This window comes from Dermatophagoides farinae, chromosome 1 (assembly GCF_024713945.1).
Source record: "Dermatophagoides farinae isolate YC_2012a chromosome 1, ASM2471394v1, whole genome shotgun sequence".
Classification (NCBI taxonomy): domain Eukaryota; kingdom Metazoa; phylum Arthropoda; class Arachnida; order Sarcoptiformes; family Pyroglyphidae; genus Dermatophagoides; species Dermatophagoides farinae.
Window position 1 is genome coordinate 6,737,627 of NC_134677.1, and position 15,448 is coordinate 6,753,074.

General features: G+C 33.0%; 2 protein-coding genes across 3 annotated transcripts; both read left to right on the forward strand.

Moving 5' to 3' along the window:
- The first annotated feature begins 3,006 nt into the window (after positions 1–3,006).
- Positions 3,007–12,197, forward strand: LOC124491892 (uncharacterized). 2 transcript variants are annotated; one of them, XM_047054606.2, is made up of 8 exons: positions 3,007–3,555; positions 3,618–10,239; positions 10,307–10,428; positions 10,474–10,649; positions 10,708–10,874; positions 10,940–11,158; positions 11,223–11,309; positions 11,390–12,197. In XM_047054606.2, the coding sequence occupies exons 2-8, from the start codon at positions 5,779–5,781 to the stop codon at positions 11,438–11,440; spliced, it is 5,283 nt and encodes a 1,760-aa protein (XP_046910562.2). In that variant the 5' UTR covers positions 3,007–3,555; positions 3,618–5,778; the 3' UTR covers positions 11,441–12,197. The 2 variants fall into 2 exon arrangements, with proteins under 2 accessions (XP_046910562.2, XP_046910563.2); XM_047054607.2 differs by having other exon boundaries at positions 10,489–10,649.
- Positions 12,198–12,629: 432 nt separating this feature from the next.
- On the forward strand, positions 12,630–15,381 carry LOC124491473 (uncharacterized). Its single transcript, XM_047054116.2, has 5 exons — positions 12,630–13,392; positions 13,465–13,623; positions 13,701–13,901; positions 13,962–14,264; positions 14,328–15,381. Exons 1-5 carry the CDS (start codon positions 13,204–13,206, stop codon positions 15,180–15,182), a joined length of 1,707 nt encoding a protein of 568 aa, XP_046910072.1. The 5' UTR covers positions 12,630–13,203; the 3' UTR covers positions 15,183–15,381.
- The last annotated feature ends 67 nt before the right edge of the window (positions 15,382–15,448 follow it).

The window sequence follows — 15,448 nt, forward strand, 5'->3', positions numbered from 1 at the left end:
TGATTGTGGTAGCAGTTTTGATAAGGATTCAATCAATGTGTGTGTGTGTGTGTGTGTGTGTGTATATGTAATATTGATGCGTCCCGTATTCTGAATTTGGAATTTTTTCATCTTTTTCCAAATGTCATCCCTAATATTAGAATACACAGACATACAGAATAAGAACGTTTCAAACGAATACAGATCGTTCATGATCATAGTATACTATAATTTTTTTCAATGTTTTTTTTTTGAGGTCGAAACCAACCAAATGAAAGCAATATTGTGAATGGACAACATAAGTGGTAAAGCAAAACAAAAAAAAAAAAATCAATATCTTCCACGACCACTACCACATTCTGTATGATATTCTCGATTTACTTTCCCTTCCCGGTCCTTATTCTTTCTCTTCATGTGTGTTCCAATGAATATATTGGGCTACACGTCAAACATGTTTGAGTTCCAAAAAAAAAGAATTGTTACCGTTAAAACCAAGGCTGCATGACAAACACAAACACACACACATGATATATATAGCTTAAACTGATAGCAGTTGTTCATGGTCAACACTTTCATGGATCAGAATATTGAATGTCAGTTGATACTTAGTTGGCATATTATTCTATTTTGGAACCATCAAGAAAAAAAACAAGAATGAACACGCCCAAATTCCTAAATTCAAATTGAATGTGCATAACAACAGCAACAACAACAACAACAAATATGATGACGATTGCGACCACCACAACTATAAGGAAGTGGTGGTGCCAATATGATGAAAATAATTTTTCAAAATTCCAAATTCCATCAATTCTATCGTTGACAACATGTACGCCATCTATCTTTGTGATTTGGAAAAAATTTCTATTATTTGATTAATAATGAAAAAAAAACTTGATTTTCCATTATACATCATCATTACCATTTTTTTTTTGATTAATATTTCGGAAATATTAGATTTGTACAAATTTGCAATCGGATGTTCTTGTTTTTTTTTAATAATAAAAGATGACCTGTTTGCATCTTTACTACTACTCTACTACTACTACTATTATTATTCCATCATATCATAATCATCAAATATCACATATCAATCATTTTTCAAGATCTGAATGAAGAATTCCTGATGTAGAAAAAAACCAGTTCTTTGGCTATGGCGATTTAAGAATCAAAAATTGTATTTAATTATAATCGCGAGGGCGGGCGGGTGAGGCTTCTTATGAATGACCATTCGTTCGATTATTGTGTATAATAATGTCCTGACCTGTGTTGAACTTCTCAATCTTAAACAACAACAAATCAACCATCAAATCATTTACACATACACAAATAATAATGAGACAGGAATAAGTGTAGGATAAAAAAAAGAAGCGACGATATCCTGCTGTTGTTGCTGACCTTTTTATTCAGTAAAAATCTTTTTATTCATAAATGAATGAATGAATGAATCTGTCTCGTAAGATTTTTTTTCTATTTCTTTTGATCCTTCCACATTCATTCATTAATTTATTCAACAAGAATTTGCTGTCATGCGCCATTAGATTTGATTGATACGAATGGAATATTGTTCAAAAGTTTGTTACTCATCAATGTAATTTGTGGTCATCACCATGTCTAGTTTTTTTTCTTATTTATTTATTATTGAGTTTGGGATTTTTATTTTGTAAGGACAAAGAACCACTATGAACAAAATTTTGAAAAGAATCCGGAAAAAAATCCAAAATTAAAAAGGAAAAAAATGCGCAAGCCAACAAACAGAAAAGAAAATGAAATTCAATTCATTTCACGATTGAAAATTAAATTGAAAAAAATAGAATCGAACAACGAAAATGAAATCGAATGTAAAAGCCAGATTTTTTTTTTACAAGACAGCATATAGATCAATAATGAGCAAAGGAGCAATGCAGTAAGAATCCTGAGAGTGAGCATCTTTTTTTTTGTTTCGTTTTTTTCTTGCTGTAAGAGGATGCGAGATGTGATATTTATTTATTTGTTACCTAACACCAATGGAATTGCAACCATCACCCCTCTCTCATTCTTACCGTGCATCCTCCAACTACGTCCCACCCTCACTCATCTTATCATTCCCTCCATTTTGATGACGCGTGTCATGGCTCGTGTATTTAGTATATACTTTATTATCATCATCATTTCATTATTATTATTATGTATTTTTTGTGTCGACATGGTGAACATAAAATTTCACCGTCGCGACAAAATGTGATATGATGATGATGTGAAAATATGATGCGTAATGTGTTTGTGTGTGTGTCTATAGAAAAAAAAACCAGAAAATTGGTAGAAGGCGCAAAGAAAAAAAAAATATAATGATGAAAATGAAAAACAAAATCTTTTTTTTTCGCTCATTCACAAAAGCATAGCATCCATGTTCCACTATACCACAGGATCTTTTATCTTTTATGTTTTGTGCTCTGTTGTTGTTGTTGTTGATGATGACAACGAAATTGCAATTGAGGTCCAATATTTATTTATATTTATTATATATTGGGAATTTTTGTACACAAACATAAAGGAAAATTGAAAAGGAAGCTATCTGATTGTGGATGCTCATACAAAACACACACACATACACAATTAGTAATTACATACTATGTGAATATTGCCGATTATTGTTGTTGACGCGGGCTCTCTCTCCTCTTTTTCACATTTCATTTCATTCGATATAAGTCATCCCTGTTGGTTGTCGTCTTGTTTCGACTTGAGCGAGTATCGCGAGTATCCACTCTCCCTCTCCAAAGTTTCGTATATTGATTCATATATTTTTCTCTTCCTCGACGTACGAAAAAATGTTTTAGTCACATTGTAAAAAAATAATATTCCACGTTAAAAGGAAGACGTTCATATTTATGTTGAATGAATCATCATTGGTTTCCATAATATTATCCATCAACTAGAATAATACATTGATCAACGTAATTGATTGTGACCGTAATAGAATTGATAATAAAATAGGGGAGGGCAATCACTGCCGAATTCTCACTTTATACACACAGACATAAGGCAATTGTTGTTATCATCATCATCATCACATACACAGTGTTTATATATGCACCAATATATAATATAATTGGATGGTGAATTGGTCTTCGACATTGAATATTTTTATTACACTCGATATTTGTTGTTTATTATTATTGATTATGATGATTATTGATGATATGTTTTTTTTATTTGTAGTGTATCCAAAATATATCGAATATTTTATATAAGAAAAAAGGAAACAAAATCATTATCTTATCATTCGACCAATTTTGATTCTTGTTTTTCTGATTCAGAAAAAAAATAAATTAATTTTTTTTATATATCTTAAAATTCATTCATTCATTCAATTCGTCATTGTCAATTAAATTGTTTTTTTTCGTCCCCATACGGACATTGCATATCTTGAATGATTTGTTGATTTTTTTTTGCATCAACATGCATCTGCTAAATGTGTATGTGTGACAACGAATCGATATCATCAATTTTCCATTATAATTCGTTTATATTTAAATCAATCAATTGATTTGTTATTTATCAATTATCAATTTTTATCATATATTTAAATCATCATCAGTAAGTTTAAAATTTATTTTATGAGATTAATTTATTGTTTTATATTTTTGCCTGTTGAACAGCTGACTATTGACAACAAGAATATATCGTTAACAACAGAGCAAACAACAACAATAATAATAAGAATATAATAAACAAGATTTCACCAGAAATGAATGATTTGAAAACAAAGCCAAACAAAAACGATTTGGCAAAAAGATCATTATCATCATCATCATCATCATAATAAATAATCACTTTGTTCCAATTTGATTGAAACATCCAATCAATCGGAACAATATCGATCATGGATCCATCTAGATGGATGGATCCTTATAGTCATCTACGACAAGTGGCATCATCAACAACGACGGCGACAAGAAATCAACAATTGATGAATAATGCTGTTTGTCAATCACAACAGATGATGACTCAAAACAGAAATGGTCTGCATCATCACATGGCTGCTGCTGCCGTTGCCGCCGCCAGTGTTAATACGCTTCCATCAAATAATTGTCAACAGCAGCCGGCTAAAAATCTAAATATCTGTAATACGACCAAAACAAGCCAAAAACAACAACATCAAATGAATCAATATGGAACAAAAACAATGAATTCAGCAACCTGTGTTGATCATAATCATCAATCATTTATAAATAGCCATCATTATAGATCTTCAAATTGTTCCCCATGGTTGTTTCCAAATTCAAGGCAGCAGCAGTACACAAATCATGTTGACAATTCTTCATCATCATCTTCATATGATATAAATGGCCATACAGATAATGCAGCTTCGAATGTGCCATCATTCAATTCAAATCCATTTGTTTCTACAGGTCATTTGCCACCCCCACATCATCATTCAGGAGTTTATGATCCCAATTTTGCCGCAGCAGCGGCCGCCGCTGCATCGTTTGCTGCCCATCAACAATCACAAACGTCAAAATCCACAGCAAATCAATATTTATCATCGATGGCTTCGGATTTGGGATTCATGGATCATACTGCTATGACAATGAATAACAAGTCAAATGTCGCTGACAATTCGTCCAATTATAAAAGTGGTGTCAATGGATCAACGCCTGTCGAACAACTACAATCCACGAAAACAACGGCCAAAGGAATGAATAATATGCATGCAACATCCACTGATTCCTGTATGGATAGTGCACCTTCATTAAGAGATTATCATAATGGATTTTTCTGCCCACATTCATTACAACCGCCAACAAATGGATGGCACCATGCACAAAATTTTCCAAATAACAATGGACATGTGTTTGATCATCATCATCATCATCAACAACAACAACAACAACAACAGCAACAACATGGCCACATGATGAATGGTGCAGTAACGCCAGACAATGTGATTGATACAAGTTCATCGCGCGTTTATTCAAAGAATCTAAACCCATCGTTATCCAACTGTATGACTCCACATGGTTTGCCCACCTGTCCTTCAAATACGAATAAAGTCAATTTGTCAACAACATCTAATCAACATTTGTCATCGAACAAATCTCATCACAATAATAATAATAAAAGTGCTAATAATCAGAATATGAATAATAGTACTACCAATTCACTAAATACAAATAATCATCAACAAACATACCAAAATGGTAATTCATCATCAACGGCAGCATTATCACATTCGTTTCCTAATATTCACCCTCAAGCTCCTCTTCAATCAAAATATGATCTAATGCAAAATCTATCATCATCGATGAATTCTACGCATCGTAATAGTCACAATTATCATCATAAACACCAGAATTCGCTTGTTGATCCATCTGATTTGGGCGCCAAGTTTGCTCAAGCAGCAGCTCAAGCTCATGATCATTATACAGCAGCTTGTTTAGCGGCCGCTCAGGCTATCCACCATCATCATCAGCAGCAGAATACTGAATATGCAGCGTTCCAACAGCAACAACATCACCATTATAATCATTCATCGCAACAGCAACAACAGCAGCTACATACAGCGAATAATGTGAATCATAAACCAGATTCAACCGCATCTCATGCTCATCATCAGCAATACATGTCTTCGACCGCGATGAACAATGCTTATGCAGCTGCCGCAGCAGCTGCACATAATCATCATCATCATAATGGTAGCAATTGTTATCATCAATCTTCAGATTATCCAACACAAACTGCAACAAACTTCAAGCGGGGATCAACAAATCATCATCAACAGAGTTTTCTCAATTATCCGTCATCATATTTATTTCATCGATGACACATCCTCATCATGCAGATGATTTTCCAATGAATTCTAATCCATTCAAAACGCATCATCATTCGAACTTATTCTTTAATGATGATGTCTATTCTCCATGTATTTCTGAAACCAACAATGTTTATCCTAATCATCAGCAGCAACAGCCACAACCACAACATACATCATCATCCACATCGAGTAAATCATCATCGAAAACACGAAAAAGTACATTATCGCAAAAAGTCAACAATAATAAATTAAACGATTTATATCAACCAGAATTTGTAGCCAGTTCGACAAATTCTTGCACACCAACGCCAGTGGCCAATATCAATGGAAATAATTGCTGTTTGGCTAGCCAAACAAATACCAATAGTAATAACAATACAATTTTATGCAATAATAATAATGGCACATCACATTCACGTTGTTCATCGGTGGCCAGTACTCATAGTGGCCATGGTCAACAACAACAGCCATCGATCGTAACGAATGATACATACAATTATAATTATCCAAGTCCAGTTACAACAAATCTTTCTGTACACTCACCTTTTCAACAAACCCGGTCGAGTACGTCCAATTCTAGTCATTCCAGCATTAATTCTTCATGTGCTCTAAGTACAACAACAACAAATGGTTCACAAAATATTCAAAATAATGCTACTAATGGTGGTGGTACTGGTCCAGAATATTCAAATTATGGAACACCAAATTCAGCACCGCCATTTCAGACAACGACAACGACGATGGGAAATGTTTCACAAACTCCTACACCGACACCTGGTTATCCAACGCCACCAAGTAGTGTTGGTCATTCGAATTCTCGTTGCAATTCGAATGAAGAATTATCACCATTTTCAAATAATTCCATGTCGAGTAATATGAGCCATCAATCGTATGGACGAAATGATTACAATAAATCGACAAGTTCTTGTGGTTCACAAATATCACCTAAACAAGTTAACAATAATATTGATGGTACTAATAATATGTCGGACAGTTTACCGAATTTCAGTTCCTGCATGGTGGCCGCTGCAGCACAGCAAGCATCTCAACAGCAAACTAATTCAAGTCAACGACAACAACAAAGCTCTCCAAATTTGTATACTTCAAATGTGTTGGATAATAATGCTTATAAATCTCCACAGTATTATTCCATAAATAATGGAACATCCGTAACATCGATGTCTTCTAATGATTCAGTTGAAACGACTAGTTATACGAATTATGTTGATTCCAATAAAGATTCGACGACAGTCGTTGGACAATTGGCATCAACAACCAATCAAACATCATCAACAATAAAGCTTCAGATGGATGATCAAACATCTACACTAACTTCTTATGATTTTACTAATTATTCAGAATCAAATTCTGAGAATTCATTTGGTCATAATTCATATCCGGAAACATCCAAAACGGAAATATCCTCTTGTTCAAAAGAACCGGATGTCCGACATCGACAATCATCGAATAATTCTCTTCTGATATGCCATGAAAATAATAAAAATAGGGAATATTTACAGCACCAAAATGATGATGATGGTGTTGTCGATGATGAAGACGATGATGATGACGAAGATGATGATGATGAGGATGATAGTGAAAAAGATAATTTCAATTTAAGCTTCGAATCTGTGATACAACCAATCGTCGATAATGTTGATCTATATGACGGTGAACTGCACCAACAGCGGCCATCGCCACATTCAAAGCAACAGCAACCATCAAATATTGTCCAAACTATGAACATGAATAATACTTTGGAACCAGAAGCTGTTTCATTCGAAACTACAATGGATGAATTGAATTTCATTCCAGCTACAACATCGACAACCCCGACAACATCAACATCAGCAGCAGTAGTTGTAATACAAAATGATAAAAGTAGTGATAACTATGGAAATCAGCAGCAGCAGATTACTACCATGACCTATCAAGAATCTAGTCATGATACTATAACCGATAGCCGAGTAATTGACAATGAATCAGGATCAACAACTGTGGCACCTGCAACTAATGTTGTCATGAACTGTGGTAACTCAATCGAATCATTAATAGATTCATTACCAAAAACTGAATGTCATTTGCCGACAGTGGATAAATCTGGTGATACTGAAACGGAATTGATGCCACTTGAAGTTGTACAAACGACTGACAGAAATACAACGTTGACAAGCGATGATCATCACCATCATCAACATGGTAATAGTAATGCTGATAGCTTCCTATCCGATCTGGCACCTTTAATGAATGACAATTCGAAAATTGCCTTGATGGAATCTACATTTAAATCTTCGAATCAATCGTTAGAAACGACCGTACAAGAACACGCTGATGTTGCTAATGGTACAACGTTCGATAAAATACAAAAGAGCCTTTTTGATGATCATTCATTGCCAACGGTTGAGTTTCATCATCAATCGAATAAATCTCCATCTTCACAACCATCAATGACTATTTCAGGCACGGATGAAGATCCTGACAATCAATTCAGAGATGTTGATGAATTTCTCAAGAGTAACTTTAAAGAATCTCCAGTCAATCATCAGGCTGATGCTTCAATAAGTGCGGATTGTAAAAATGAATTTATTGAAGGAAAAGTCATCTCTGCTGTTCCAGTCGCTCATTCTTCGAAACAAATCGATCAAGATTCATCTATTCAACAGGTACCAAAAGATCAACTTTCTACGTCAAAAGTTTTATCAGCATTGCCATCTTCGCTGAAAACGTCCACATCAAATTCACAATCTCGAAAATCATCATCCAAATCCTCTTCGACAAATACTCATTTAGATTCCACCACAAAAGGTTGCCCCGAAAATCAATCGAATGAGACAAAACAACGGCAAAAACCTAAAACTTTGACAAATAAACGTAAATTAGATGCAGAAAATAATAATCATAATAATAAAGATGATGCAAACATTAAGAAAAAATCAAAAAAAGAAAATTTGCCCGACATCAATAATAAATCTAAATCTCGTAGCCACTTGAATGACCGAAAATCGAAAAAAACGGAAAAAAATAAAAATAGTCCTGTTGAGTTAAATTCGAATGGTAATTGTCCACCATCGGCTACAGATAAAGATAAACAAGATAATATAGTGTTGAAATCGAAAAAAGCCAGAACAGTCAATACACAAAAAATATCCTCAACAAATTATGATGATAGCACCAAATCAATCATCAATCTCGCTAATGAAAATCAATCGCTTGGTCTCATTCTCCCTGTGTTATCGTCAATAATGTCTACCACGAAAAATAGTCTTTCGAAGAATAAGAACGAAAAGAAAAAATTTACCAGCACTCAGAATGGCAACAATAAGAAAAAAGAATGCTCTAACTTTGAAGTTAATGACAAAAATTTGATTACGCTATCTAAAAATGAAGATAAAAAATCTGTTAAAAGTGGTAAAACTGATAAGAAACTGGCTAAAAATAATGTAAAGCCACTTCCATCGTTGGATAATAAACCAAAAATTTCATCATGTTCTGAAGTGAAAGAAAATTGTAACAAAAATATCCCAACAACAGCATCCACAACGATGACCGCATTAAAATCATTGCCTATATTATCTTCAGATTCTTTTTCCTCTTTATCATCAAAAACAATAAATGACAAATCAATTCCAATAGCTCCTAAAGACATATCGAATCAAATTATATCTAATATTCAAAACTCTTTAAAAATGACTAGTATTAACACTAAAAAACTTCCCATTTCACATCAGCAGCCACAATTGAAACCGAAAAATAATTGCAACAAAAAAGATTTGTCAAACAAAAAACTATTGAAAAATCAATCATCAGAAAATAAACCGTTATTACCTTCACCGTCATCAACATCTGCAAATAAAATGGCGACAACACCTGTAGCTGCAAAAGTGAAGAATGATCTATCGAACCTAGCGCAAGCTATTACAACTAAACCCAGAGTATCATTGGTCACAAACAATGCCAATCAGCAGCAAGCATTGCTATCGCCAAATCTTTTCAACGCTTCTCAATGTTTGAATGCAGCTAAACCTTCGGCTGTGAATCCCACGACATTGACAAATGTGGCTCCAACATTGATTGTCAATCAAGGTCATTCTGTTCAACCATATCAAGTGTCTCCTATGACCAACGCTGTTTTGATTTCGATACATCCAGCAAATCCTACTCCGATTCCATCATTAACAGCCCAGTCTTTCATAGCTTTGAATACGCAAAGTGTTGCCAGTTCGACTACTAGTAACACGACAACTACAGCGACCGGTTGTAGCCCGAATTCATCCCGTCGAAGATCTCAAGATAAAAAGATTTCAACTATCCGCGAAGGTTTGATGCGAACAGGTGATTTTGTTGTCGCTGAAGAAGAATCACACTTGGAATTGCCCGTCATTTGGCGTATAGAAGGCAAAAGTCTTTTGCAAAGATTCGAACCATCAGAACAGAATGGAATCACCATCTATATTAATACTTCATCGGTAAAAATTAAATTAAATTTCTTATCTCTTATATTGAATTTAATTCTCATTTTTTTCAATTACCAAGTATTCTGCATGGAATCCTACAGTGAGACAAAAATATTTAGGCCTAGATGTGAGAATTATGGGATGTAATCGAACAAGAATTGTGGTAGAAAAAATAGGTCTCACTAGAAACAAAAATGAAAGGTAATTGAAACAAGAAATTTAATTTCAAACAATAATAATTTTTAGTCATTCTCTTCACAGAGATGCTTCAAGTTTTAATGAAAAGGAGAACAATTCGTTGCCAACGGATTCATCACCATCGAACGTTACCACTTATGTGGAAAATTTTGAAGTTTTAATTCAGACATTGATCAGTCAGGCATTGGATCCGAATTTCATTGCCGAAATTGTCAAAGAAAATGGTAATGATTTCTGCTTGATTTTTATTATTAATACCAATCTTATCTTCTTCATAAACAGATGAATATTTCCTATCACATATGCAGACAATCGAAGAAGTTTGTCATACACGAAGGTCACGTTTTATCGCCAAAATCAAATGGGATAGTGTTATACTTAAGAATTTCGAAACATATTCCAACATACAGATCAATAAGCAGAATAATGTTGGAGACCTTCGATGTCGTGTATGTCATTTAGTTGTGATTAGTGTTTTTTATACAATATTGAATTTCTTTTATTTAAAAAACAGTCATGCCACGACAATTGGAGTACCAAAATACTGTATTTTGATGGTGAACCATATAATCGTGATACTTTAGAAAAATTATCTCATGATACTATCGTTGCTGCAGCTGCCGATAATAAAAAAGTTAAAATTGCTGCATGTGATAGTTGTACAGAGAAAATTTTCCTTTATTCCAAATTATATCATCATAGATTGAATTTTTTCCTGTTATGCAAAGCAAAAGTAAGCATTTTCCTAAATTTACTTCATTATATTCACTTGTGATAATCTTGAAATTCAATAACAGGTTGAGGAAATTCAAAGCAAGGATGCCAATAAAGAATCACATATAATTCTACACGAATGCCTTCAAGATAATGTTTGGATGAAAAAAGTTTGTATTGATTTTTTTTTTGAACAAATTTAAAGAAATTTTTAATCTCTTTTTAAATATTCTTTCTATTGATAATTTAGATGTTTCAAGAGCTTGAAACTTTACTCTATACTTGTGACAGTCAATGTTGAACGCTTGACCGCTTCTTCCCAAATTAAAGAACCTGGCAACATGTCACTTTAGGCTAGTTTGTTCAACTTTTATTGAGGTGACCCTTTTTATAGTCATATTCCAGCATATGCCTTATTCATTCAATTCAATTATCACTGATATATACCAATTTGTTGTCATAAACTGGCTTCATAAGAAATCGATAATATCCGATCAATTGTTCTAAAACCAAAATTTCATCTCGAACACTCTTCATTTACAGGTATACAATTTCTTACAACGACAACTTGTTTTTTTTCTATATTACATAAGAATACTTTTTCTATATGCAAAAAATATTCAAAGAATTAATTCTTGTAAATAGCTCTATAAAAAAACAGCCATATTTTGTGTATACCGATCATCATCATCATTTTATAGAGAGAATTATAACATTTATATATTAGAGCCAGGTGCATGTGCAAATCTCATCATCAATGTCAAATCTATATTTGAAATTCGATTTTATTAATAATTATTATGATTTTGTAATTAATTGATTTGATCACAAACACATACCCCACCCACACATACACACACACAATCATTCTATATAGAATTTTTTTTTGTATTTGTTTCGTATATAAATAGATTACATATTATATATCGTATATACAACAATGATCACATATATAATCTATATGCTTTGTTACATATATACTTGTTGCTTTTGTTTCATCATTTTGATGATTTCATTAAAAAAAACTGAGCAAACAATAAATTTTTTTTTCTTTGAAATTTCATTCATCATCATCATCATCATTATTGATGGAAATGCGATTACACTCATGACCATTAAAAATATGATTTAGGTATGTTGTATTTGTGAGATAAAGGAAACGCCCACGAACTAAATATAGATTGATAAAAAAAATATGTTTCTATTTCAATCAATTCAAAATTCTAATATGTCGAATTTATGAAAGTTTTTCAAAAAAAAATAAGTAGCGACATCTATTCACATCAATGGTAGCTATAAAACACGTTGCCTTTTTATATATCTCATCATCATCATCATTCTAATAGAAATGGATGATGAAAAAAAAAATCATTTCATTTACTAGTGGCATTTATCAAAGTAAATACATGGATTTGTTCGAACAGTCTGATTATCAATGAGTGAAAATGTATGCGTGTTTGTCTCTATGTCAGGTGTGTGTATTTGGTCTCCTATTTGGTTGTTAGTCTCGCCGATCACTATTATTATCATCATTTTCGTTGTCGTTTCATCGTCGTCGTCGTTGTCGTTTTTCATTTCACTAAAAAACACACCATTGAATCAACCAACACCTCAACAAAAGAATAGAAAGACTCACATTTCTCATGTAGTTATCACTTTTTGTTCGTCATATTTCGTCATTTATCGTTTTATAAGATCGAAACAATAATCAATATTTATATAAATTCAAGTTCTAAATTAAAAATTTATTGAAAAACAAAATTGTTAAATCCATCCTTATAAAAAAATATCAATTCTAAACTTTTTTGTTCGTCTTTTGCTTCTGATTTTTTCTTGTTACATTTCATCATCATTACAATAAGCCCAATCTTTCGTTCATTCATCAAACAATTTGCTTTTGTAACAAAATAAAAATTCCACCACTTATTATTGATAACAAAACAAAAGTTATTCTGTCAGTTTTATAGAGTACTGTACACTTTCATTTGGCAATTTTAACCGAAAAATTTGATTATCATTTTCTGAAAACAATTCATATCGTAATCGTAATTATCACCCATAATAATGCCTGCCGCTGCCAAAGTTGAACGGATCAATGTTGGATCTGGTGGTGATCAACAACAACCACAGCAGAACAGCAAGATTGTCGCAAACAATAGCAGCAACAATAATAATGTTAATGCTGCTCAAGATCCTACCAAAATTGCTAATACCATAATCGAGAAAAAGATTCGTAATCTGGAAAAACGAAAGGTGAACAATCACTATATTTGATTTTTTTCCTAATTTCTAATATTTTTCTTTTTTTTAATTTTCGAATAAAAGTCTCGTTTGCTCGAACTCAAAGTTTTGGCTGAAAAACAAGAAGAAAAAGAACTTTTACAAAAGGATCAAATTGAAGCCTTGAAAAAACTCGATTCCGTTGTCGAAATGATTGACATGCTTAAAGAAATCAATAAAAACATTTCCGATAGTCTCAATGATGTAATGAATCATGACATTAAGAAAAATTTCATTTTATTCGTTTATTTACTAATTTGATTTATTAATTTTTTTCATAGTATGCCAAACAACAAAAGAAACAGCAAAAAAAGGAACAACAGGACAAATTGATCGAAAGAAACCAAGCTGAATTGGAACGAATCAAGTTATTTCTTCGTATTCAGAAAATTTTGCCTTGTGTCACATATCTCAAACAACATAACAAACAAGAGGATTCATCATCGAGTAGCGGTGATAATGATAATGTCACCACTACTATGGTAAGATTTACTTTTGTTCATTTGTGTGTTTGATTTGTAATTTTTCATGATACAATTTAGCGGTTGGATGATAAACATGTTGATGCCTTAGAAAATTTGGCAAACGATTCGAATGCTGATCTTGACGAATATGCCGAAAAAGTTCATCTGATACTAGACGGTAGTAAGAAAGAATTCTCGAATGGTATCACTCATTTGGAAATGAAGGAATTTTGTATCAAAATTATCGAGAATAAATATCTCGAAAACATTCAATCTACACCGAAACTGGAAATATCAGACGAACCGACAGTTGATTCAAACAATGTTGATTGTTCTGATGTTAAGGTTGCTGATGTCTCTAATAACGAATCTCAATCAAAGGTAACTATTTTTCCAGATTAAAAAACGTTTCATTATTTCATTATGTATCATTTTTCTTGCAAGACCAACGACAAACTACAAGTAACAGATGTGAATGCCGAAAATCCGATCCGATCATCATCCACCGGATCAGCTAAACCACAAGTTGAAACTGATTTGCAAAAAGATCCTGCTGTTATCGCATCCGGATTCGCTTATCCACCTTTTACGAATGGAAATTGTCCTGTTAATTTTCTCCCTGCAAACAATACAGCAATAGAATATTCACCTTTACTTATCCACCAAGCCGTTGGATCGATCCCTTCACAAACATTTAGTAATCAGAACTACTTCATTTCTAACAAAGTTCCAATTTTCGATCAGGCTGTTCCTGTGGTTTCCAGTAACCAGGTTTCATTTACAGATATGATGGCTTGTAATTCAGCTGAACAACATCCTCAAGATCATCAAGATTCCACTAATAAATTCAATGGTCCAATGAACGGAAAAATTGAGCAATCGGAAAATGTGGAAAAACCTGAAAATTTGAATGGTGGAGACACAACTAGTCAGCAAGATAATGATTCCATCAACAAAATGAACACGAATGTCGATTCATCTCAAATAATCAACGGTCATGGCGGTTACCAGAAACGATCAAATTATCGCGGTCGAGGTGGTAGTGGCGGAAGAGGAGGTTCATCTTTCCGAGGTGGTCGTCCAAATAATCCTAAAAATTTCGGTGGCTATTTTAACGGTGGTGGCGGCGGTGGACATCAAGTTAATCCAGTGAATAATTACAATGGAACAAATCGACCATTAATTCGCCAAAATGGTGGTGGTCGTGGTTCATATCGTGGTTCAAACGACCGTGGAAATGGAATGAATCGTAATCATTACAATCCGAATATTAGCAATCAACAACAGCAACAACCATAAGGACCAAGTGCTACATTTGCTTTGAAATCATAATTTTACGATGAAAATGAAGTGTAATATATATCTACATCTAAAACAGAAAGTTGGTATTGCTCAAACCATAAAAATGATGATGATTGCGAATGATTCCCTTTGGTATTCATTTTTACGATTTTTTAAACAAAAAATAAATAAATAAAAATTCTGTTGTAAATTCTAATACGTTTGTTTTGAATGGTTGTCTTTGATTTTAAGTTGTCTGTATGAATAATAAAACATATGATGAT

Bases quoted from the DNA above. Each gene is read 5' to 3' on its own strand.
- LOC124491892 (XM_047054606.2), top strand. From the start codon at position 5,779: ATGACACATCCTCATCATGCAGATGATTTTCCAATGAATTCTAATCCA. The intron at 10,429-10,473 runs GTAATTGAAACA...AATAATTTTTAG, and splicing joins ACTAGAAACAAAAATGAAAG to TCATTCTCTTCACAGAGATG. The intron at 11,159-11,222 runs GTAAGCATTTTC...ATTCAATAACAG, and splicing joins TCCTGTTATGCAAAGCAAAA to GTTGAGGAAATTCAAAGCAA.
- LOC124491473 (XM_047054116.2), top strand. From the start codon at position 13,204: ATGCCTGCCGCTGCCAAAGTTGAACGGATCAATGTTGGATCTGGTGGT. The intron at 13,393-13,464 runs GTGAACAATCAC...TTCGAATAAAAG, and splicing joins GTAATCTGGAAAAACGAAAG to TCTCGTTTGCTCGAACTCAA. The intron at 13,624-13,700 runs GTAATGAATCAT...TTTTTTTCATAG, and splicing joins TTTCCGATAGTCTCAATGAT to TATGCCAAACAACAAAAGAA.